Below are 25856 nucleotides of genomic sequence, written 5' to 3'. Positions count from 1 at the left end.
CAAAGAAAAAGTGCTTCTATGTCGTCAAACCCTTGACAAGATGCTGTATAACTCAAATGGTTTCAAGTATTGTAAACCCATTCAAACTGATCAGAACATTTCCACCCAAACTGTGAAATTGTGTTAACGTCCGCCGGAATCTCAAGCAGTCTCTTCCCCATCACACTCAGACCCTAGGATCCAGCCCCCCCAACCCTGACACCTCCCAGCCTCAGCCCATTACCCCCCCATCATCACTCAATCAGCCCTCCTCCCACCCATCCAGCCCAGAACCCCCCCATCATCACTCAATCAGCCCTCCTCCCACCCATCCAGCACAGAACCCCCCCATCATCACTCAATCAGCCCTCCCCCACCCATCCAGCCCAGAACCCCCCATCATCACTCAATCAGCCCTCCCCCCACCCATCCAGCCCAGAACCCCCCCATCATCACTCAATCAGCCCTCCACCCACCCATCCAGCATCACTGATTAACTCAACAACAAAGTGTCAGGTTTTAGAGTTGAAAACAACATGGACTTGGACCAGGAGTGCTGCTGTAGTGTAGCTGACATGCAAACACATGCATGAGCCAGGCGGTCTGTGTGTCCATACTGCAGAGCCATCTTTACACGGCCTTTACATGGCCTACCACCCTTGTCTCATAGCCTCAGATCAGAGTGACCTCTTACCCTCAGATCAGAGTGTCCTCATACCCTCATACCAGTGACCTCGTGACCTCATACCAGTGACCCCGTGACCTCATATCAGAGTGACCCCGTGACCTCATATCAGAGTGACAATCTGAAATCAGAGATACTGATGTGAAAATAATTCCTGGAATTCCACCCAACTAAACCAATTATTTCATGTCAAGACAAACTAGTTTATTTTTCATTTTTATCTCCACACCAGTCCTGTAGCCTGACCCCATCCTGACCCCAGCCAGACCACTGTGCTCTCCTAACAAATCAGGACGGTGGAACAAAGCTACCAGTCCAGATCAGTAGTGTTTGTTAAGGGAAAGAGGGAGAAGACAAGGAGAGGTAGCCTGTATAAGGATAGAGACACTAACCAAGGCTGTGTCCCAGATGGCGCTCTATTCCCTAAATAGGACTCATATGGCTCTGGTCAAAACAAGTACACTACATAGTGAATATGGTTCCATTTGGGACACAACCCAAGTCTCCTAGGGGACAGACAACCAATCAAACCTTCAGTATCCTCCTCCTCCTCCCTCCCCTCTTCTGAATGGCAGACAGGACAAAAAAGGGGGATGAAAGAAAGACAGAAAGAAGGAAAGAGAGAGAGTGAAGAGAGAGAGAGAGAGCAAAGGAGAGAGAGAGAGAGCGAAGGAGAGAGAGAGAGAGAAAGAGAGAAGGAGAGAGAGAACGCGAAGGAGAGAGAGAGGAGAAAAAGAGAGAGATGAGGGAGATGAGAGAGAGCACGAAGGAGAGAGAAGGAGAAAGAGAAGGAAAGAGATGAGAAAGAAAGAAAAAGATGAGAAAGAGAGAGCGGAAGAGATGAGAAAGATGAGAGAGAAAGAGATGAGAAAGAGAGGAAGAGATGAGAAAGAGAGAAAGAGATGAGAAAGAGAGATGAGAAAGAGAGAAAGAGATGAGAAAGAGAGATGAGAAAGAGAGGAGAAAGAGAGGAGAAAGAGAGGAGAAAGAGAGGAGAAAGATGAGAGAGAAAGAGATGAGAAAGAGAGATGAGAAAGAGAGAAAGAGATGAGAAAGAGAGATGAGAAAGAGAGAAAGAAACAAACAAACATAAAAATACATTAAATAGAAAAACAATAGTAAAAGGCAGGGTTGGGAAGTAACTGATTACATGTAACACATTAAATGTAATCTGATTACAAAAAAAAAAAAACTAATCAGTTACGCTACCAGCAAACATATTGTAATCCGACTACAGATACTTTTGAAAAACTAGATAATTACTTATTAGATTACTACTACATTTAGACAGGATGTTTGTGAAAAAAATACATTCTGGCACATTTCGGTTTTCTGAATGACATTCAATTCAACATTCAAAAAAGGTGCAAGTTTAAGATTTTTCCACCTGAGACAGTCTGACCACAAGTCAGAAACCACTATGTCGACACACCAAATGATGACCACCAATCAGAAACCACTATGTCGACACACCAAATGATGACCACCAATCAGAAACCACTATGTATCGACACACCAAATAATGACCACCAATCAGAAACCACTATGTCGACACCAAATGATGACCACCAATCAGAAACTACTATGTTGTCATGACGTTGCCCTCTGGGTTTTCTATGCACCATCCCCCTACCTACCTCCCCCTACCCAGGCTGCTGTGGTCAGAAGGCGGTCGTAAATTCCAAAGGGAATGTCCTGCCTCATGGCCCAGTTTTGAGACAGAGTGGGTTTTGTATAGAGAACAAAGGATTCTTCCACCTCACAGGATTGGAGAACCGAACAACATTTATGTTCTGGAGAAGGTATAAAAGATCGGTGAAGAATCCAGCTACGAACTGGTCCGTTTGGTACAATTTTATGAAACTCAGAGACAATATTGCCATATTACCATACTAAGGTTTATATACTAGCCTCAGCGATGAGACTTACATCTAATGGTTGTATAAAATGTATTAATAAGGATAAAGCTATTTGGAATATGTTGAGATGCTATGTACTGATGTTAATGTGAGAGAATTGTATTTCGGTTCAAAGCTTAACTCAGTCATCGGCACGCCCCCAGGGACACAGACAGGACAAGGCGTCATGTGACAGCTTTTCTATGTTCAGTATAAAACCCCCACCCAGAATTTCTTTCTCCAGACCAGGCCTCCACTCCATTACGAGTTGGCCAATAGGTTTGACCATGCATTCCTCTACTGAACTTTAACCATACCACGTGGTTAAACTTTTAGACTATCGATACCGACAGAATAACAACAAGTCTTTGATATTAATTACTAGACTGCAGCTAGAAATTCGGTATCATTGAACGCGAAGACCGACGAAACATCCATTCTATAACGACATTAATGAATGTTGCTTTGAAAGATCCATTCTAACCAAGAGAGAGAGAGAGAGAGAGGGAACTCTCCAACAGGACGAACCTTTCCAACAAAGATCACGACGACACACTGAGCGTAAATATATATATTGATTGCAATTGTTTCCGAATGAGTGAGCGTTCATGTGCAAAGGGTTAGCATTTCAATTGTTAATATTTATCAACTCTGTTGTGCCTTCTCCGCTGCCCCCAACCCCCTTGTTTGTTTAACAAGCCGCCATGCCGGTTTAGCCCACTAGGGCACATTACTCTACCATTTCTTTGTAACGATAACTACTGTTTGTATGCTTTCTGTGAATTACTTAGTTTAGTAAATAAATGATTTTAAGACAATTGATGTATGGATGACTTTGTGAAGACTGGGTTCGTGCAGATAACAACAATTTACGACGTTTGGAATGAGACTGGACGCGAGGTAAACTAACACATCATAAATCAGAAGACTCATAGATCAGATATTAGGATATCTGGAAAGTTATATTAGGAAAATTATAACTTTGTAATCTGAATATTTTCCTTGGTGCCCTGACCTTCTAGTTAATTACAGTTACACGATTAATCAGTTTAATCGCGTAATAATAATTACAGAGAGTTATTTGATAAACATGTCTTCAAGTTAATGATGGCCAAAGACACGACAATGTCGACACACCAAATGATGACCACCAATCAGAAACCACTATGTCGACACACCAAATGATGACCACCAATCAGAAACCACTATGTCGACACACCAAATGATGACCACCAATCAGAAACCACTATGTCGACACACCAAATGATGACCACCAATCAGAAACCACTATGTCGACACATCAAATGATGACCACCAATCAGAAACCACTATGTCGACACACCAAATGATGACCACCAATCAGAAACCACTATGTCGACACATCAAATGATGACCACCAATCAGAAACCACTATGACGACACCAAATGTGTTTGATGGATCCTTTTTGTCTTCTTCTAATGAAAGTAATCCAAAAGTAATCAGATTACATTACTGTAATCGTTAATGAGTAATCCAAAAATGACATTATTGATTACAATTTGACAGGTAACTGGTAATTGTAACAGATTACATTTATAAAGTAACCTACCCAACCCTGACGAAAGGAGAGAGACAAACCATTATGTAATATGACTAGTTTAAAACGCTGAACACACAACAAGCAGGGGAGACGGCGCTAATGTGGTGGTGTTAAACTGGTACGGACAACAAGCAGGGGAGACGGTGCTAATGTGGTGGTGTTAAACTGGTATGGACAACAAGCAGGGGAGGTGGTGCTAATGTGGTGGTGTTAAACTGGTACGGACAACAAGCAGGGGAGACGGTGCTAATGTGGTGGTGTTAAACTGGTACGGACAACAAGCAGGGGAGGCGGTGCTAATGTGGTGGTGTTAAACTGGTACGGACAACAAGCAGGGGAGACGGCGCTAATGTGGTGGTGTTAAACTGGTACGGACAACAAGCAGGGGAGACGGTGCTAATGTGGTGGTGTTAAACTGGTACGGACAACAAGCAGGGGAGGCGGTGCTAATGTGGTGGTGTTAAACTGGTACGGACAACAAGCAGGGGAGACGGTGCTAATGTGGTGGTGTTAAACTGGTACGGACAACAAGCAGGGGAGACGGTGCTAATGTGGTGGTGTTAAACTGGTACGGACAACAAGCAGGGGAGTCGGTGCTAATGTGGTGGTGTTAAACTGGTACGGACAACAAGCAGGGGAGACGGTGCTAATGTGGTGGTGTTAAACTGGTACGGACAACAAGCAGGGGAGACGGTGCTAATGTGGTGGCGTTAAACTGGTACGGACAACAAGCAGGGGAGACGGTGCTAATGTGGTGGTGTTAAACTGGTACGGACAACAAGCAGGGGAGTCGGTGCTAATGTGGTGGTGTTAAACTGGTACGGACAACAAGCAGGGGAGACGGTGCTAATGTGGTGGCGTTAAACTGGTACGGACAACAAGCAGGGGAGGCGGTGCTAATGTGGTGGTGTTAAACTGGTACGGACAACAAGCAGGGGAGGCGGTGCTAATGTGGTGGTGTTAAACTGGTACGGACAACAAGCAGGGGAGACGGTGCTAATGTGGTGGTGTTAAACTGGTACGGACAACAAGCAGGGGAGACGGTGCTAATGTGGTGGTGTTAAACTGGTACGGACAACAAGCAGGGGAGGCGGTGCTAATGTGGTGGTGTTAAACTGGTACGGACAACAAGCAGGGGAGTCGGTGCTAATGTGGTGGTGTTAAACTGGTACGGACAACAAGCAGGGGAGACGGTGCTAATGTGGTGGTGTTAAACTGGTACGGACAACAAGCAGGGGAGACGGTGCTAATGTGGTGGTGTTAAACTGGTACGGAGGGGGAGGGACTAGCTCTTGGTGATGAACTGGAACAATGGAATCACATGTTCTCAAATAAAACTGGACAAAACTGAGATGATGACATGACAAATGGTGACAATGACTATAGTCATAGTGGTTATACAGTAGAGCTAGCTGCTGGTGATGATGATGATGGTTAGAGTAGGTAAGGGGGTATAGCTGATGATGAAGATAATATATGTCACCTGATTCGTCATCTTCCTGCTCTTTGTTGGCGTAGGTCCTGAGGAACTCAGCGAAGGCCCCGTCACGTGCCATCAGCTCCAGGTAGGAGCCCATCTCAGTGATCTCTCCCTCCACCATCACCAGGATCAGATCTGCCTGGGGCAGGAAGCTCAGACCGTGGGTCACCAGGACACGAGTCTACGGAGACAGAGACAAACACACAGAGGGTCAGATAAGGACTTTTTAAACAGATACAGTATATTAAGGGATTTTAGTTGAATTGACAGGTTGAAGATAGATATGGCACACAGACACAATCCTCTGTTGTCTCAAGGCTTAAACATCCTTCTTTAACCCTCCCCTTCATCTACACTGATTGAAGTGGATTTAACAAGTGACATCAATAAGGGATCACCTGGATTCACCTGGTCAGTCTACGTCATGGAAAGAGCATGTTTTGTACACTGAGTATATATACAGTACATATACTGTATATTTTGAATGAACAGCTGACTGAAGACTAGACGGCTGGGGATTTGTGCAGTTGAGACCAGATAACCAGATAACAGCTGGGTCTGGTCTACTTAGTTCATTGACTGTATAATATGAACCAGATAACAGCTGGGTCTGGTCTACTTAGTTCATTGACTGTAAAGATGAACCAGATAACAGCTGGGTCTGGTCTACTTAGTTCATTGACTGTATAATATGAACCAGATAACAGCTGGGTCTGGTCTACTTAGTTCATTGACTGTATAATATGAACCAGATAACAGCTGGGTCTGGTCTACTTAGTTCATTGACTGTATAATATGAACCAGATAACAGCTGGGTCTGGTCTACTTAGTTCATTGACTGTTAAGATGAGCCAGATAACAGCTGGGTCTGGTCTACTTAGTTCACTGACTGTATAATATGAACCAGATAACAGCTGGGTCTGGTCTACTTAGTTCATTGACTGTATAATATGAACCAGATAACAGCTGGGTCTGGTCTACTTAGTTCAGCCCCCAGCAAGGACGTCCCATGTCTGAAGGAAGACACACACAGAGTCACACACAGAGTCACACTGTAAACCAAATCCAAACTTATCACACACACCAAAACACATCCCTATAATAAACCCTGACCTCTGTTTTGGGGTTAGGACCTCTTACCCTGTCCTTGAGGACGCCCTGGGGCCCGACAACCTTCTCGAAGATGTGTTTGCCCACGTGGGCGTCAACCGCCGACAGAGGATCGTCCAATAGATAGACAGCACAGTCGCAGTAGACCGCCCTGGCCAGACTGACCCTCTGCTTCTGACCCCCTGACAGGTTCACACCCTGAAGAGGAGGAGGAGGGAAGACACCTGTGTTAAAATACATCAATACTGCCAGTACCCAAGACCAGACATGGGTTCTCTATTCACCACCTGTACAGCAGGATACATTATCTCACTACCTGTACAGCAGGATACATTATCTCAAGACCAGACATGGGTTCTCTATTCACCACCTGTACAGCAGGATACATTATCTCACTACCTGTACAGCAGGATACATTATCTCAAGACCAGACATGGGTTCTCTATTCACCACCTGTACAGCAGGATACATTATCTCACTACCTGTACAGCAGGATACATTATCTCACTACCTGTACAGCAGGATACATTATCTCAAGACCAGACATGGGTTCTCTATTCACCACCTGTACAGCAGGATACATTATCTCACTACCTGTACAGCAGGATACATTATCTCAAGACCAGACATGGGTTCTCTATTCACCACCTGTACAGCAGGATACATTATCTCACTACCTGTACAGCAGGATACATTATCTCAAGACCAGACATGGGTTCTCTATTCACCACCTGTACAGCAGGATACATTATCTCACTACCTGTACAGCAGGATACATTATCTCACTACCTGTACAGCAGGATACATTATCTCAAGACCAGACATGGGTTCTCTATTCACCACCTGTACAGCAGGATACATTATCTCACTACCTGTACAGCAGGATACATTATCTCACCACCTGTACAGCAGGATACATTATCTCAAGACCAGACATGGGTTCTCTATTCACCACCTGTACAGCAGGATACATTATCTCACTACCTGTACAGCAGGATACATTATCTCACTACCTGTATAGCAGGATACATTATCTCACTACCTGTACAGCAGGATACATTATCTCACTACCTGTACAGCAGGATACATTATCTCACTACCTGTACAGCAGGATACATTATCTCACTACCTGTACAGCAGGATACATCATCTCACCACCTGTACAGCAGGATACATTATCTCACTACCTGTACAGCAGGATACATTATCTCACTACCTGTACAGCAGGATACATTATCTCACTACCTGTACAGCAGGACACATTATCTCAAGGCCAGACATGGGTTCTCTAATCACTACCTGTACAGCAGGATACATTATCTCACTACCTGTACAGCAGGATACATTATCTCACTACCTGTACAGCAGGATACATTATCTCACTACCTGTACAGCAGGATACATCATCTCACCACCTGTACAGCAGGATACATTATCTCACTACCTGTACAGCAGGATACATTATCTCACTACCTGTACAGCAGGATACATTATCTCACTACCTGTACAGCAGGATACATTATCTCAAGGCCAGACATGGGTTCTCTAATCACTACCTGTACAGCAGGATACATTATCTCACTACCTGTACAGCAGGATACATTATCTCACTACCTGTACAGCAGGATACATTATCTCAAGGCACACAGGGGGTGTTTCAAACCATCAAGCTGGGTCCTCTCCTGGGCCTACCAGTGGGTCCCAGCACTTACAAAACCAGTGACCATGGCCTCACCATCAGACCCCCTCCTGTCCTCACCTTCTCCCTGATCTAACCCCCACCAGACCCCCTCCTGTCCTCACCTTCTCCCTGATCTAACCCCCACCAGACCCCCTCCTGTCCTCACCTTCTCCCTGATCTAACCCCCACTAGACCCTATCCTGTCCTCACCTTCTCCCCGATCTAACCCCCCACCAGACCCCCTCCTGTCCTCACCTTCTCCCTGATCTAACCCCCACCAGACCCCCTCCTGTCCTCACCTTCTCCCTGATCTAACCTTACCCCCACCAGACCCCCTCCTGTCCTCACCTTCTCCCTGATCTAACCCCCACCAGACCCCCTCCTGTCCTCACCTTCTCCCTGATCTAACCCCCACCAGACCCCCTCCTGTCCTCACCTTCTCCCTGATCTAACCCCCACCAGACCCTATCCTGTCCTCACCTTCTCCCTGATCTAACCCTAACCCCCACCAGACCCCCTCCTGTCCTCACCTTCTCCCTGATCTAACCCCAACCCCCACCAGACCCCCTCCTGTCCTCACCTTCTCCCTGATTTAACCCCCACCAGACCCCCTCCTGTCCTCACCTTCTCCCTGATCTAACCCCCACCAGACCCCCTCCTGTCCTCAACTTCTCCCTGATCTAACCCCCACCAGACCCCCTCCTGTCCTCACCTTCTCCCTGATCTAACCCCCACCAGACCCCCTCCTGTCCTCACCTTCTCCCTGATCTAACCCCCACCAGACCCTATCCTGTCCTCACCTTCTCCCTGATCTAACCCCCACCAGACCCCCTCTTGTCCTCACCTTCTCCCTGATCTAACCCCCACCAGACCCCCTCCTGTCCTCACCTTCTCCCTGATCTAACCCCCCACCAGACCCCCTCCTGTCCTCACCTTCTCCCTGATCTAACCCCCACCAGACCCCCTCCTGTCCTCACCTTCTCCCTGATCTAACCCCCCACCAGACCCCATCCTGTCCTCACCTTCTCCCTGATCTAACCCCCACCAGACCCCCTCCTGTCCTCACCTTTTCCCTGATCTAACCCTAACCCCCACCAGACCCCCTCCTGTCCTCACCTTCTCCCCGATCTAACCCTAACCCCCACCAGACCCCCTCCTGTCCTCACCTTCTCCCCGATCTAACCCTAACCCCCACCAGACCCCCTCCTGTCCTCACCTTCTCCCCGATCTAACCCTAACCCCCACCAGACCCCCTCCTGTCCTCACCTTCTCCCCGATCTCAGTGCCGTCTCCAGCAGGCAGGATGTCCAGGTCTGGCAGCAGGGCGCAGGCCTCCACCACTCTGTGGTACCAGCTCTCCTCCCTCTCCTGACCAAACACTATGTTGTCTTTCAGGGTGGCATTCTGGATCCACGCCTGCTGAGGGACATAGGCCACAGAGCCCTGGAGAGAGAGAGAGAGAGCGAGAGCGAGAGAGAGGGAGGGGGAGAGAGAGAGCAAGAGAGAGAGGGAGAGCGAGGGGGGAGAGAGAGAGAGAGAGAGAGAGAGAGAGAGAGAGAGGGAGAGCGAGGGGGAGAGAGAGAGAGAGAGAGAGAGAGAGAGAGAGAGGGAGAGCGAGGGGAGAGAGAGAGAGAGAGAGAGAGAGAGAGAGAGGGGGAGAGAGAGAGAGAGAGAGAGAGAGGGGGAGAGACATAACATCAACGGTCCCGTGTGGCTCAGTTGGTAGAGCATTGTGTTTGCAACGCCAGGGTTGTGGGTTCGATTCCCACGGGGGACCAGTACGGAGAAAAAAATGTATGAAATGTATGCATTCACTACTGTAAGTCGCTGTGGATAAGAGCGTCTGCTAAATGACTAAAATGTAAATGTAAAAAATGTCATAGCTGCTGATGTTAAAACCAACTACATCATGCCGTGGTCTGGTGTCTTAGCTCCAGACTCTGGACCCCATGCCCTGGTGACGTGGGTTGGAGCCCCGCCTTGGCCAGCTTCTGTCAACACCCCTACTGTCCGTCTCCCTGGCAACACACCTGAACTGTCCAAAATAATACAAATATAGGAGTTTCCAATCTCCTTAAAAGAACAACACCCAATCACATCTCTCTCTCTGTGTTGTCAGCCTTAAGTGTGTATGTACCTTGACAGAGACAGATCCCTCTAGTTTCTCCATCTCCCCCAGCAGAGCAGAGAGCAGAGAGGATTTCCCTGAGCCAACGTGTCCCACCACAGCTACCAGAGACCCATCTGGGATATGTACACTCAACCTGCAGACACACAGAGAGAGAAGGAGAGAGGGAGAGAGGGAGAGAGGGAGAGAGAGGGAGAGAGGGAGAGTTGGGAGAAAGAGAGAGAGAGGGAGAGAAGGAGAGTTGGGAGAGAGAGAGAAAGGGAGAGCGAGACAGCGAGGGAGAGCGAGACAGCGAGGGAGAGCGAGACAGCGAGAGAGGGAGAACGAGACGGCCAGAGAGGAGTTAGAGGCTGTGTGTATGTATACTATAGTAATAGAATGTGCAGTAAGCCTCCAACTGATATGAGAGAGGGGGGTGAATACATAGGACAACACACACACTTCTTTGAGCAATACCTCTTCAGAGTGGGGGTGTCGTTTCTAGACCAGCTGAACACCCCGTCCTCAATGGAGATGCTGTCTGAGCCTGGGAACAGAGGAAGACATAAAAGAGGAGAGAGAGGAAGAGAGTAGAGAGAGAGAGAGCCTCATCAAAGACTAACACATCAAACAGCATCTGGTACAGAGGCTGGGATGACCTTTCTGCCTGTGTTTCTCACTCTGTCTGCCTGTGTTTCTCACTCTGTCTGCCTGTGTTTCTCACTCTGTCTGCCTGTGTTTCTCACTCTGTCTGCCTGTGTTTCTCACTCTGTCTGCCTGTGTTTCTCACTCTGTCTGCCTGTGTTTCTCACTCTGTCTGCCTGTGTTTCTCACTCTGTCTGCCTGTGTTTCTCACTCTGTCTGCCTGTGTTTCTCACTCTGTCTGCCTGTGTTTCTCACTCTGTCTGCCTGTGTTTCTCACTCTGTCTGCCTGTGTTTCTCACTCTGTCTGCCTGTGTTTCTCACTCTGTCTGCCTGTGTTTCTCACTCTGTCTGCCTGTGTTTCTCACTCTGTCTGCCTGTGTTTCTCACTCTGTCTGCCTGTGTTTCTCACTCTGTGTGTGTGTGTGTGTGTTTCTCACTCCGTCTGTGTGTGTGTGTGTGTGTCTGTGTTTCTCACTCCGTCTGTGTGTGTGTTTCTCACTCTGTCTGTGTGTGTTTCTCACTCCGTCTGTGTGTGTGTGTGTGTGTGTGTGTCTGTGTGTGTGTGTGTGTGTGTGTGTTTCTCACTCCGTCTGTGTGTGTGTGTGTGTGTGTGTGTTTCTCACTCCGTCTGTGTGTGTGTTTCTCACTCCGTCTGTGTGTGTGTTTCTCACTCCGTCTGTGTGTGTGTGTGTGTTTCTCACTCCGTCTGTGTGTGTGTGTGTGTTTCTCACTCCGTCTGTGTGTGTGTGTGTTTCTCACTCCGTCTGTGTGTGTGTGTGTTTCTCACTCCGTCTGTGTGTGTGTGTGTGTTTCTCACTCCGTCTGTGTGTGTTTCTCACTCTGCGTGTGTGTTTCTCACTCTGCGTGTGTGTGTGTGTGTGTGTTTCTCACTCTGCGTGTGTGTGTGTGTGTGTGTGTGTGTGTGTGTGTGTGTGTGTGTGTGTGTTTCTCACTCTGTCTGTGTGTGTTTCTCACTCTGTCTGTGTGTGTGTGTGTGTGTTTCTCACTCTGTCTGTGTGTGTGTGTGTGTGTGTGTGTGTGTGACTCACAGCCTGCTACAGCCCTGCGCTCCACACTGTCCTCCTGCAGCTCCTCATGAGAAAGAAACACACACAGACGTTTCATAGAAACACTGGCCTGCAGAGAGATGGAGGAAAGGAGAGAGAAAGAGACAGAGGGAGAGAGAGAGACAGATGGAGGGAGAGAGAGACAGATGGAGGGAGAGAGAAAGAGACGGGGAGAGAGAGAGACAGATGGAGGGAGAGAGAAAGAGACGGGGAGAGAGAGAGACAGATGGAGAGAGGGAGAGGGAGAGACAGATGGAGGAAGGAGAGAAAGAGAGAGACAGAGATGGAGGAAGGAGAGAAAGAGACGGGGAGAGAGAGAGACAGATGGAGGAAAGGAGAGAAAGAGAGAGACAGAGATGGAGGAAGGAGAGAAAGAGACGGGGAGAGAGAGAGACAGATGGAGGAAAGGAGAGAAAGAGAGAGACAGAGATGGAGGAAGGAGAGAAAGAGACGGGGAGAGAGAGAGACAGATGGAGGGAGAGAGAGAGACAGATGGAGGGAGAGAGAAAGAGAGACAGAGATGGAGGAAGGAGAGAGAAAGAGACGGGGAGAGAGAGAGACAGATGGAGGGAGAGAGAAAGAGAGACAGAGATGGAGAGAGAAAGAGACGGGGAGAGAGAGAGACAGATGGAGGGAGAGAGAAGAGAGACAGAGATGGAGGAAGGAGACAGCAGGGAGAGAGAGAGACAGATGGAGGGAGAGAGAAAGAGAGAGAAAGAGAGAGAGATGGAGGGAGAGAGAAAGAGAGAGACAGAGATGGAGAGAGAAAGAGACGGGGAGAGAGAGAGACAGATGGAGGGAGAGAGAAAGAGAGAGATAGAGATGGAGAGAGAAAGAGACAGGGAGAGAGAGAGAGACAGATGGAGGGAGAGCGAAAGAGAGAGACAGAGATGGAGAGACAAAGAGACGGGGAGAGAGAGAGACAGATGGAGGGAGAGAGAAGAGAGACAGAGATGGAGGAAGGAGACAGCAGGGAGAGAGAGAGAGACAGATGGAGGGAGAGAGAAAGAGAGAGAAATGGAGGGAGAGAGAAAGAGAGAGACAGAGATGGAGAGAGAAAGAGACGGGGAGAGAGAGAGACAGATGGAGGGAGAGAGAAGAGAGACAGAGATGGAGGAAGGAGACAGCAGGGAGAGAGAGAGACAGATGGAGGGAGAGAGAAAGAGAGAGACAGAGATGGAGAGAGAAAGAGACAGGGAGAGAGAGAGAGAAAGAGAGAGAAAGATGGAGGAAGGAGACAGCAGGGAGAGGATGCACATTAGTGATGCGCAGGTTGATTCATAACCCGCAGTCTCTCAGTTATATCTGCAGGCGGATGGGTTTAGGGTCATGAAATATTGTGTGGCTGAAGGGTGGGAGGGCGACTGAAGTGCAGGTGGGCAGCTGAATGGCAGGTGGGTGGGTGGGTGGCTGGTGGTTGGTTGGTTGGTTGGTTGGCTGAAGGGCGGCGGCTGAAGGGCGGGTGGGTGGCTGAAGGGCGGGTGGGTGGCTGGTGGTTGGTTGGTTGGCTGAAGGGCGGCGGCTGAAGGGCGGGTGGGTGGCTGAAGGGCGGGTGGGTGGCTGGTGGTTGGTTGGTTGGTTGGCTGAAGGGCGGCGGCTGAAGGGCGGGTGGGTGGCTGAAGGGCGGGATGGGTGGCTGGTGGTTGGTTGGTTGGCTGAAGGGCGGCGGCTGAAGGGCGTGTGGCTGAAGGGCGAGTGGGTGGCTGAAGGGCGGGTGGGTGGCTGGTGGCTGGTTGGTTGGTTGGTTGGCTGAAGGGCGGCGGCTGAAGGGCGGGTGGCTGAAGGGCGAGTGGGTGGCTGAAGGGCGGGTGGGTGGCTGAAGGGCGGGTGGGTGGCTGAAGGGCGGGTGGGTGGCTGGTGGTTGGTTGGCTGAAGGGCGGCGGCTGAAGGGCGGGTGGCTGAAGGGCGGGTGGGTGGCTGAAGGGCGAGTGGGTGGCTGAAGGGCGAGTGGGTGGCTGAAGGGCGAGTGGGTGGCTGAAGGGCGAGTGGGTGGCTGAAGGGCGGGTGGGTTACCAGTATAGCCTGTTATCGCTGGAGTTACCAGTGTAGCCTGTTATCACTGGAGTTACCAGTGTAGCCTGTTATCACAGGAGTTACCAGTGTAGCCTGTTATCACAGGAGTTACCAGTGTAGCCTGTTATCACAGGAGTTACCAGTGTAGCCTGATATCGCTGGAGTTACCAGTGTAGCCTGTTATCACAGGAGTTACCAGTGTAGCCTGTTATCACAGGAGTTACCAGTATAGCCTGATATCGCTGGAGTTACCAGTGTAGCCTGTTATCACAGGAGTTACCAGTATAGCCTGTTATCGCTGGAGTTACCAGTATAGCCTGTTATCGTTGGAGTTACCAGTATAGCCTGTTATCGCCTGGACAATTTATAGAATGACAAAAATAAAGAATTACAGGGGGCAGTTTGGAAAAAACGTATCCCGTCCTAATCGTCCTCTGGAATAACGGACATTCCGGCGTAATAAATACATAACCAACATAATCAATACTAGTCCCGTGTGAATAGGGCTTTATCCTCAATAATAAATACATAACCAACATTCTGTAGTACTACTAGTCCCGTGTGAATAGGGCTTTATCCTCAATAATAAATACATAACCAACATTCTGTAGTACTACTAGTCCCGTGTGAATAGGGCTTTATCCTCAATAATAAATACATAACCAACATTCTGTAGTACTACTAGTCCCGTGTGAATAGGGCTTTATCCTTAATAATAAATACATAACCAACATTCTGTAGTACTACTAGTCCCGTGTGAATAGGGCTTTATCCTCAATAATAAAAACATAACCAACTGCTTACTTGCCAGCCCCGGTCTGCTAACTGCTAGCTTGCCAGCCCCGGTCTGCTAACTGCTAGCTTGTTTAGCCCCGGCCTACTAACTGTTAGCTTGTTAGCATCGGCCTGCTGTCTGAATCGCCGTGTCCCCAGTCAGCCCAACCACTCACTGGACCCATATGTTCACTTGGCTACGCATGCCTCTCTCTAATATCAATATGCCTCGTCCATTACTGTCCTGGTTAGTGATTACTGTCTTATTTCACTGTAGAGCCTCTAGCCCTGCTCAATATGCCTTAACCAACCATGTTGTTCCACCTCCTACATATGCGATGACATCACCTGGTTTAAACGTCTCTAGAGACTATATCTCTCTCATCATTACTCAATGCCTAGGTTCACCTCCCATGTACTCACATCCTACCTTACCTTTGTCTGTACACTATGCCTTGAATCTATACTATCGTGCCCAGAAACCTGCTCCTTTTACTCTCTGTTCCGAACGTGCTAGACGGCCAGTTCGTATAGCCTTTAGCCGCACCCTTATCCTACTTCTCCTCTGTTCCTCTGGTGATGTAGAGGTTAATCCAGGCCCAGCAGTGCCTAGCTCCACCCCCACTCCCCAGGTGCTCTCATTTGTTGACTTCTGTGACTGTAAAAGCCTTGGTTTCATGCATGTTAACATTAGAAGCCTACTAGAGGTCGACCGATTATGCTTTTACCGCCGATACCGATTATCGGCGGACCAAAAAATCCGATGCCGATTAATCGGCCAATTTTTTTATTTTTTTATTTGTAATAATGACAATTACAACAATACTGAATGAACACTTATTTTAACTTAATATAATACAGAAATAAATAATGAAACATGTTCAATTTGGTTTAAATAATGCAAAAACAAAGTGTTGGAGAAGAAAGTAAAAGTGCAATATGTGCCATGTAAAAAAGCTAACCTTTAAGTTCCTTGCTCAGAACATGGGAACATATGAAAGCTGGTGGTTCCTTTTAACATGAGTCTTCAATATTCCCAGGTAAGAAGTTTTAGGTTGTAGTTATTATAGGAATTATAGGACTATTTCTCTCTATACAATTTGTATTTCATATACCTTTGACGATTGGATGTTCTTATAGGCACTTTAGTATTGCCAGTGTAACAGTATAGCTTCCGTCCCTCTCCTCGCTCCTACCTGGGCACAAACCAGGAACACATCAACAACAGCCACCCTCGAAGCAGCGTTACCCATGTAGAGCAAGGGGAACAACTACTCCAAGTCTCAGAGCGAGTGTCGTTTGAAACGCTATTAGCGCGCACCCGCTAACTAGCTAGCCATTTCACATCGGTTACACCAGCCTAATCTTATGAGTTGACAGGCTTGAAGTCATAAACAGCACAATGCATTGCGAAGAGCTGCTGGCAAAATGCACGAAAGTGCTGTTTGAATGAATGCTTACGAGCCTGCTTGTGCCTACCATCGCTCAGTCAGACTGCTCTATCAAATCATAGACTTAATTATAATATAATAAACACACAGAAATATGAGCCTTAGGTCATTAATATGGTCGAATCCGGAAACTATCATCTCGAAAACAAAACGTTTATTTTTTCAGTGAAATACGGAACCGTTCCGTATTTTATCTAACGGGTGGCATCCCTAAGTCTAAATATTCCTGTTACATTGCACAACCTTCAATGTTACGTCGTAATTACGTAACATTCTGGCAAATTAGTTCGCAACGAGCCAGGCAATGAACGCAAGAGCAGTGACACAATTTCATGTTAGCAGGCAATATTAACTAAATATGCAGGTTTAAAAATATATACTTGTGTATTGATTTTAAAGAAAGGCATTGATGTTTATGGTACATTGGCGCAACGACAGTGCTTTTTTCGCAAATGCGCTTGTGAAATCATCACCCGTTTGGCGAAGTAGGCTGTGATTCAATGAGAAATGAACAGGCACCGCATCGATTATATGCAACGCAGGACACGTTAGATAAACTAGTAATAACATCAACCATGTGTAGTTAACTAGTGATTATGTTAAGATTGATAGTTTTTTATAAGATAAGTTTAATGCTAGCTAGCAACTTACCTTGGCTTCTTGCTGCCCTCACGTAACAGGTTGTCAGCCTGCCATGCAGGCTCCTCGTGGAGTGCAATGTAAGGCAGGTGGTTAGAGCGTTGGACTAGTAACCGGAAGGTTGCAAAAACGAATCCCCCAGGTGACAAGGTAAAAATCTGTTGTTCTGCCCCTGAACAAGGCAGTTAACCCCCGTTCCTAGGCCGTCATTGAAAATAAGAATGTGTTCTTAATCTGATTTTCCTAGTTAAATAAAGGTGTAAAAAAAAAAACGATTTCCGATTGTTATGAAAACTAGAAATCGGCCCGAATTAATCTGCAGACCTCTAAAGCCTACTCCCTAAGTATGTTTTACTCATTGCTTTAGCACACCATGCCAACCCGGACGTCTTAGCCGTGTCTGAATCCTGGCTTAGGAAAAGTTTTCCGCCAAGATAGAACTGCCAAAGGGGGCGGTGTTGCAATCTACTGCAAAGATAGCCTGCAGAGTTCTGTATTACCATCCAAGTCTGTACCCAAACAATTCGAGCTTCTACTTCTAAAAATTCACCTTTCCAGAAACAAGTCTCTCACTGTTGCCGCTTGCTATAGATCTCCCTCTGCCCCCAGCTGTGCCCTCGATACCATATGTGAATTGATTGCCCCCCATCTATCTTCTGAGCTCGTGCTACTAGGTGACCTAAACTGGGACATGCTTAACACCACGGCCATCCTACAATGTAAGCTTGATACCCTCAATCTCACACAAATTATCAATGAACCTACCAGGTACAACCCCAAATCCGTAAACACTGGCACCCTCATAGATGTCATCCTAACTAACTCCCCCTCCAAATACACCTCTGCTGTTTTCAATCAAGATCTCAGCGATCACTGCCTCATTGCCTGCATCCGCAATGGGTCTGCGACCAAACGACCACCCCTCATCACTGTCAAACGTGCCCTAAAACACTTCTGCGAGCAGGCCTTTCTAATCGACCTGGCCGGGGTATCCTGGAATGATATTGACCGCATCCCGTCAGTAGATGATGCCTGGCTATTCTTTAAAAGTGCCTTCCTCACCATCTTAAATAAGCATGCCCCATTCAAAAAATGTAGAACTAGGAATAGATATAGTCCTTGGTTCACTCCAGACCTGTCTGCCCTTGACCAGCACAAAAACATCCTGTGGCATTCTGCATTAGCATCGAATAGCCCCCGTGATATGCAACTTTTCAGGGAAGTTAGGAACAAATATACACAGGCAGTTAGAAAAGCTAAGGCTAGCTTTTTCAAACAGAAATTTGCATCCTGTAGTACTAACTCAAAAAAGTTCTGGGACACTGTAAAGTCCATGGAGAATAAGAGAACCTCCTCCCAGCTGCCCACTGCTCTGAGGCTAGGAAACACTGTTACCACCGATAAATCCACTATAATTGAGAATTTCAATAAGCATTTCTCTACGGCTGGCCATGCTTTCCACTTGGCTACCCCTACCCCGGTGAACTGCCCGGCACCCTCCACAGCAACCCACCAAAGCCCCCACCATTTCTCCAAATCCAGATAGCTGATGTTCTGAAAGAGCTGCAAAATCTGGACCCCTACAAATCAGCCGGGCTAGACAATCTAGACCCTCTCTTTCTAAAATGATCTGCCGAAATTGTTGCAACCCCTATTACTAGCCTGTTCAACCTCTCTTTCGTATCGTCTGAGATCCTCAAAGATTGGAAAGCTGCCGCGGTCATCCCCCTCTTCAAAGGGGGTGACACTCTAGACCCAAACTGCTACAGACCTATATCTATCCTACCCTGTCTTTCTAAGGTCTTCGAAAGGCAAGTTAACAAACAGATTACCGACCACTTCGAATCCCAACGTACCTTCTCCGCTATGCAATCTGGTTTCAGAGCTGGTCATGGGTGCACCTCAGCCACGCTCAAGGTCCTAAACGACACCATTCTGTATACTTCTGGCCCCTCTTTGGACACTGTGTTAACTAACCTCCAGACGAGCTTCAATGCCATACAACTCTCCTTCTGTGGCCTCCAACTGCTCTTAAACGCAAGTAAAACTAAATGCATAATATTCAATCGATCACTGCCCACACCTGCTCGCCCGTCCAGCATCACTACTCTGGACGGCTCTGACTTAGAATATGTGGACAACTACAAATACCTAGGTGTCTGGTTGGACTGTAAACTCTCCTTCCAGACTCACATTAAGCATCTCCAATCCAAAATTAAATCTAGAATCGGCTTCCTATATCGCAACAAAACATCCTTCACTCATGCTGCCAAACATACCCTCGTAAAACTGACCATCCTACCGATCCTCGACTTCGGTGATGTCATCTATAAAATAGCCTCCAACACTTTACTCAACAAACTGGATGCAGTCTATCACAGTGCCATCCGTTTTGTCACCAAAGCCCCATATACTACCCACCACTGTGACCTGTACGCCCTCGTTGGCTGGCCCTCGCTGCATACTCGTCGCCAAACCCACTGGCTCCAGGTCATCTACAAGTCTCTGCTAGGTAAAGCCCCGCCTTATCTCAGCTCACTGGTCACCATAGCAGCACCCACCTGTAGCACGCGCTCCAGCAGGTATATCTCACTGGTCACCCCCAAAGCCAATTCCTCCTTTGGTCGTCTTTCCTTCCAGTTCTCTGCTGCTAATGACTGGAACGAACTGCAAAAATCTCTGAAGCTGGAGACTCTTACCTCCCTCACTAGCTTTAAGCACCAGCTGTCAGAGCAGCTCACAGATCACTGCACCTGTACATAGCCCATCTGTAAACAGCCAATCTATCTACCTCATCCCCATACTGTATTTATTTATTTATCTTGCTCCTTTGCACCCCAGTATCTCTATTTGCACATTCATCTTCTGCACATCTACCATTACAGTTTTCAATTGCTATATTGTAATTACTTCACCACCATGGCCTATTTATTGCCTTAACTCCCTTATCTTACCTCATTTGCACTCACTGTATATATACTTTTTGTTTTATTTTGTTCTACTGTATTATTGACTGTATGTTTTGTTCATTCCATGTGTAACTCTGTGTTGTTGTATGTGTCTAACTGCTTTGCTTTATCTTGGCCAGGTCGCAGTTGTAAATGAGATCTTGTTCTCAACTAGCCTACCTGGTTAAATAAAGGTGAAATAAAAAAATTCCATTACTATCAATACTATATTGGACATGACTATATATATACATATACACACTGCTCAAAAAAATAAAGGGAACACTTAAACAACACAATGTAACTCCAAGTCAATCACACTTCTGTGAAATCAAACTGTCCACTTAGGAAGCAACACTGATTGACAATACATTTCACATGCTGTTGTGCAAATGGAATAGACAACAGGTGGAAATTATAGGCAATTAGCAAGACACCCCCAATAAAGGAGTGGTTCTGCAGGTGGTAACCACAGACCACAGACCACTTCTCAGTTCCTATGCTTCCTGGCTGATGTTTTGGTCACTTTTTAATGCTGGCGGTGCTGTCACTCTAGTGGTAGCATGAGACAGAGTCTACAACCCACACAAGTGGCTCAGGTAGTGCAGCTCATCCAGGATAGCACATCAATGCGAGCTGTGGCAAGAAGGTTTGCTGTGTCTGTCAGCGTAGTGTCCAGAGCATGGAGGCGCTACCAGGAGACAGGCCAGTACATCAGGAGACGTGGAGGAGGCCGTAGGAGGGCAACAACCCAGCAGCAGGACCGCTATCTCCGCCTTTGTGCAAGGAGGAGCAGGAGGAGCACTGCCAGAGCCCTGCAAAATGACCTCCAGCAGGCCACAAATGTGCATGTGTCTGCTCAAACGGTCAGAAACAGACTCCATGAGGGTGGTATGAGGGCCCGACGTCCACAGGTGGGGGTTGTGCTTACAGCCCAACACCGTGGAGGACGTTTGGCATTTGCCAGAGAACACCAAGATTGGCAAATTCGCCACTGGTGCCCTGTGCTCTTCACAGATGAAAGCAGGTTCACACTGAGCACATGTGACAGACGTGACAGTCTGGAGACGCCGTGGAGAACATTCTGCTGCCTGCAACATCCTCCAGCATGACCGGTTTGGCGGTGGGTCAGTCATGGTGTGGGGTGGCATTTCTTTGTGGGGCCGCACAGCCCTCCATGTGCTCGCCAGAGGTAGCCTGACTGCCATTAGGTACTGAGATGAGATCCTCAGACCCCTTGTGAGACCATATGCTGGTGCGGTTGGCCCTGGGTTCCTCCTAATGCAAGACAATTCTAAACCTCATGTGGCTGGAGTGTGTCAGCAGTTCCTGCAAGAGGAAGGCATTGATGCAATGGACTGGCCCGCCCGTTCCCAAGACCTGAATCCAATTGAGCACATCTGGGACATCATGTCTCGCTCCATCCACCAACGCCACGTTGCACCACAGACTGTCCAGGAGTTGGCGGATGCTTTAGTCCAGGTCTGGGAGATCCCTCAGGAGACCATCCGCCACCTCATCAGGAGCATGCCCAGGCGTTGTAGGGAGGTCATACAGGCACGTGGAGGCCACACACACTACTGAGCCTCATTTTGACTTGTTTTAAGGACATTACATCAAAGTTGGATCAGCCTGTAGTGTGGTTTTCCACTTTAATTTTGAGTGTGACTCCAAATCCAGACCTCCATGGGTTGATAAATTGGATTTCCATTGATTATTTTTGTGTGATTTTGTTGTCAGCACATTCAACTATGTAAAGAAAAAAGTATTTAATAAGATTATTTCTTTCATTCAGATCTAGGATGTGTTGTTTTAGTGTTCCCTTTATTTTTTTGAGCAGTGTATTTATTATTCCATTACTATCAATACTATATTGGACATGACTATATATCATTCCAATACTATCAATACTATATTGGACATGATTTGTAATGATCCTATGATGACAGTGATCAACTTCGGTTGATGGATTCATTCATTATTAACCAACTGATTGATTGACTGATTAAGTAATTGGCCAATTGATTGACCGATTGACTAATTGATATACCATACTGACCTGCGCCACGAGGCTGAATGATTGATATATTGATCAATATGTTGCCTTTGGTCACCAGCAGCATGTTACAGCTCACCAGTCTGTACAGCATATGAATCTGTCTGTGTGTCTGTGTGTGTGTGTGTGTGTGTGTGTGTGTGTGTGTGTGTGTGTGTGTGTGTGTGTGTGTGTGTGTGTGTGAGGCTGGCCAATTCTAATATTTTGGCAAGAGCTGATCTGTTTGGTCAAACAAAGTATTAGGGAAAAAATATATATCAGAATTGGTCAGCGTGTAAACGCAGCCACAGAGTGATCTGCAGTACAGCCCTCAGCACGTATCTGGTCCACACTGATGATGACCATATGCTACATGTTAATGAATGAATCAACTAGATGGAATCTGATTGGTTGGAGTTAATTGGTTAGTATACTGTTTACTTAATTGATACATTGATTGATTGATTTATAGATGAATACAGTGACTGATTTGATTGAATTGCATATTGATTGATTCGTAGATGGATTACTTGATTGATTGATTTGCTGTCCAGACCTGATCAGCACACCTACCTGGACCATGCTGCTGATGACCATGGGCAGCATGTTGAGGGGGAAACGCAGGATGTTGAACAGAGCCAGAGACACAAACGCCTTCTGAGCATCCAGCACGTTCTTCTCATCTATCATCACATACACTGTGAACGTAGACAGCGCCACCTGGGGGATGGGAGGGGAAAGACATGTTATATATCATAATATCACAATATATAATATCATCACATACACTGAACGTAGACAGTGACACCTGGGGGATGGGAGGGGAAAGACATGTTATATATCATAATATCACAATATATAATATCATCACATACACTGAACGTAGACAGTGACACCTGGGGGATGGGAGGGGAAAGACATGTTATATCATAATATCACAATATATAATATCATCACATACACTGAACGTAGACAGTGACACCTGGGGGATGGGAGGGGAAAGACATGTTAAATATTATCACATACACTGAGGGGAGGGTAGAGACAATGTTAAATATTTATGTCAGTAAGATGGGACGTGTGTGTGTGTGTGTGTGTGTGTGTGTGTGTGTGTGTGTGTGTGTGTGTGTGTGTGTGTCTACAGGTCTCTGTGACTCACCAGAAAAGGAGCACAGACCCAGGTGAAGGTGGATATTGCTCCCAGGTAAGCAGCCTTCTTGAGGACACGGAGCTCACTCTCTCTGATGGCTGACACCTTGTCTTTGAAGGCCAGCTCCCACGCATACAGCTTCAACACCTTTAGGATCAGGATCAGGTTCATTTCAACATCTCGGTACATATTCAGAAACATTGATCAAATGTGATCAATACTTGAAAAGTCATTGTGTCTGTCTCAGCCCGTCCGGCTGTGTCTGGCTTAATAAACCCCAAACTGCAAACCCAGCCCATCTGGCACTCCAGCTAGGCTAGAGGAAATGCTGAAAGAACTGGAATCTGAAGTATTTGACCCCAACCCTGACATGCAGAAACATACATAAAATGTGATACAAATTCAAACAGTATATGAACCTCTGGTCAAAAGATATGTGATGTGATAAGATACCTTGATGCCATTGAGAACTTCGTTCATCAGCTTGATGCGGTTGTCTTTACTCTTCATCTGAGCTACCTGGTGATCACAACACACAACGCTGGCTATTACACCTCTATTACACCTCTATTACACCTCTATTACATCTCCGCTACATCGCTATTACACCTCTATTACATCTCCGCTACATCGCTATTACACCTCTATTACATCTCTATTACACCTCTATTACATCTCTGCTACACCTCTATTACACCTCTGCTACATCTCTATTACACCTCTGCTACATCTCTATTACACCTCTGCTACATCTCTATTACACCTCTGCTACATCTCTATTACACCTCTATTACATCTCTGCTACATCTCTATTACACCTCTATTACATCTCTGCTACACCTCTATTACACCTCTATTACATCTCTGCTACATCTCTATTACACCTCTGCTACATCTCTATTACACCTCTGCTACATCTCTATTACACCTCTGCTACATCTCTATTACACGTCTGCTACATCTCTATTACATGTCTGCTACATCTCTATTACATGTCTGCTACATCTCTATTACATGTCTGCTACATCTCTATTACATGTCTGCTACATGTCTGCTACATGTCTGCTACATGTCTGCTACATGTCTGCTACATCTCTATTACATGTCTGCTACATCTCTATTACATGTCTGCTACATCTCTATTACATGTCTGCTACATCTCTATTACATGTCTGCTACATCTCTATTACATGTCTGCTACATGTCTGCTACATCTCTATTACATGTCTGCTACATCTCTATTACATGTCTGCTACATGTCTGCTACATCTCTATTACATGTCTGCTACATCTCTGCTACATCTCTATTACATGTCTGCTACATCTCTATTACATGTCTGCTACATCTCTATTACATGTCTGCTACATGTCTGCTACATCTCTATTACATGTCTGCTACATCTCTATTACATCTCTATTACATGTCTGCTACATCTCTATTACATGTCTGCTACATCTCTATTACATGTCTGCTACATCTCTATTACATGTCTGCTACATGTCTGCTACATGTCTGCTACATGTCTGCTACATGTCTGCTACATGTCTGCTACATGTCTGCTACATCTCTATTACACCTCTGCTACATCTCTATTACACCTCTGCTACATCTCTATTACACCTCTGCTACATCTCTATTACACCTCTATTACATCTCTGCTACATCTCTATTACACCTCTATTACATCTCTGCTACACCTCTATTACACCTCTATTACATCTCTGCTACATCTCTATTACACCTCTGCTACATCTCTATTACACCTCTGCTACATCTCTATTACACCTCTGCTACATCTCTATTACACGTCTGCTACATCTCTATTACATGTCTGCTACATCTCTATTACATGTCTGCTACATCTCTATTACATGTCTGCTACATCTCTATTACATGTCTGCTACATGTCTGCTACATGTCTGCTACATGTCTGCTACATCTCTATTACATGTCTGCTACATCTCTATTACATGTCTGCTACATCTCTATTACATGTCTGCTACATCTCTATTACATGTCTGCTACATCTCTATTACATGTCTGCTACATGTCTGCTACATCTCTATTACATGTCTGCTACATCTCTATTACATGTCTGCTACATGTCTGCTACATCTCTATTACATGTCTGCTACATCTCTGCTACATCTCTATTACATGTCTGCTACATCTCTATTACATGTCTGCTACATCTCTATTACATGTCTGCTACATGTCTGCTACATCTCTATTACATGTCTGCTACATCTCTATTACATCTCTATTACATGTCTGCTACATCTCTATTACATGTCTGCTACATCTCTATTACATGTCTGCTACATCTCTATTACATGTCTGCTACATGTCTGCTACATCTCTATTACATGTCTGCTACATCTCTATTACATGTCTGCTACATCTCTATTACATGTCTGCTACATCTCTATTACATGTCTGCTACATCTCTATTACATGTCAATTACATGTCTGCTACATCTCTATTACATGTCAATTATATGTCAACTACATCTCTATTACATGTCAACTACATCTCTATTACATGTCAACTACATCTCTATTACATGTCTGCTACATGTCTGCTACATCTCTATTACATCTCTGCTACATCTC

The 25856-nt window shown here is 46.3% G+C and overlaps 1 protein-coding gene across 9 annotated transcripts in view; it reads right to left on the bottom strand.

Annotated features, from left to right (window-relative positions):
- LOC106606184 (multidrug resistance-associated protein 1) overlaps positions 1-25856 on the bottom strand; it is a 101202-nt gene that overhangs the window by 17870 nt on the left and 57476 nt on the right. For 8 of the 9 annotated variants that reach the window (XM_045719635.1, XM_045719636.1, XM_045719628.1 and 5 more), the window contains 10 exons: positions 23696-23761; positions 23252-23389; positions 22666-22812; positions 12215-12302; positions 10998-11067; positions 10551-10677; positions 9680-9856; positions 6763-6930; positions 5626-5803; positions 1196-1228 (listed from right to left, as the gene is read on the bottom strand). In XM_045719635.1, the coding sequence (XP_045575591.1) occupies positions 1196-1228; positions 5626-5803; positions 6763-6930; positions 9680-9856; positions 10551-10677; positions 10998-11067; positions 12215-12302; positions 22666-22812; positions 23252-23389; positions 23696-23761 (1192 nt within the window). The remainder of the gene's footprint in view (positions 1-1195; positions 1229-5625; positions 5804-6762; positions 6931-9679; positions 9857-10550; positions 10678-10997; positions 11068-12214; positions 12303-22665; positions 22813-23251; positions 23390-23695; positions 23762-25856) is intronic. The other variant, XM_045719634.1, reaches the window with a different exon arrangement.

The sequence above is a fragment of the Salmo salar genome, chromosome ssa06 (assembly GCF_905237065.1).
Source record: "Salmo salar chromosome ssa06, Ssal_v3.1, whole genome shotgun sequence".
Lineage (NCBI taxonomy): Eukaryota > Metazoa > Chordata > Actinopteri > Salmoniformes > Salmonidae > Salmo > Salmo salar.
Note: the sequence above shows the minus strand (reverse complement) of the source record. Positions and strands in the feature narration are given on the sequence as shown.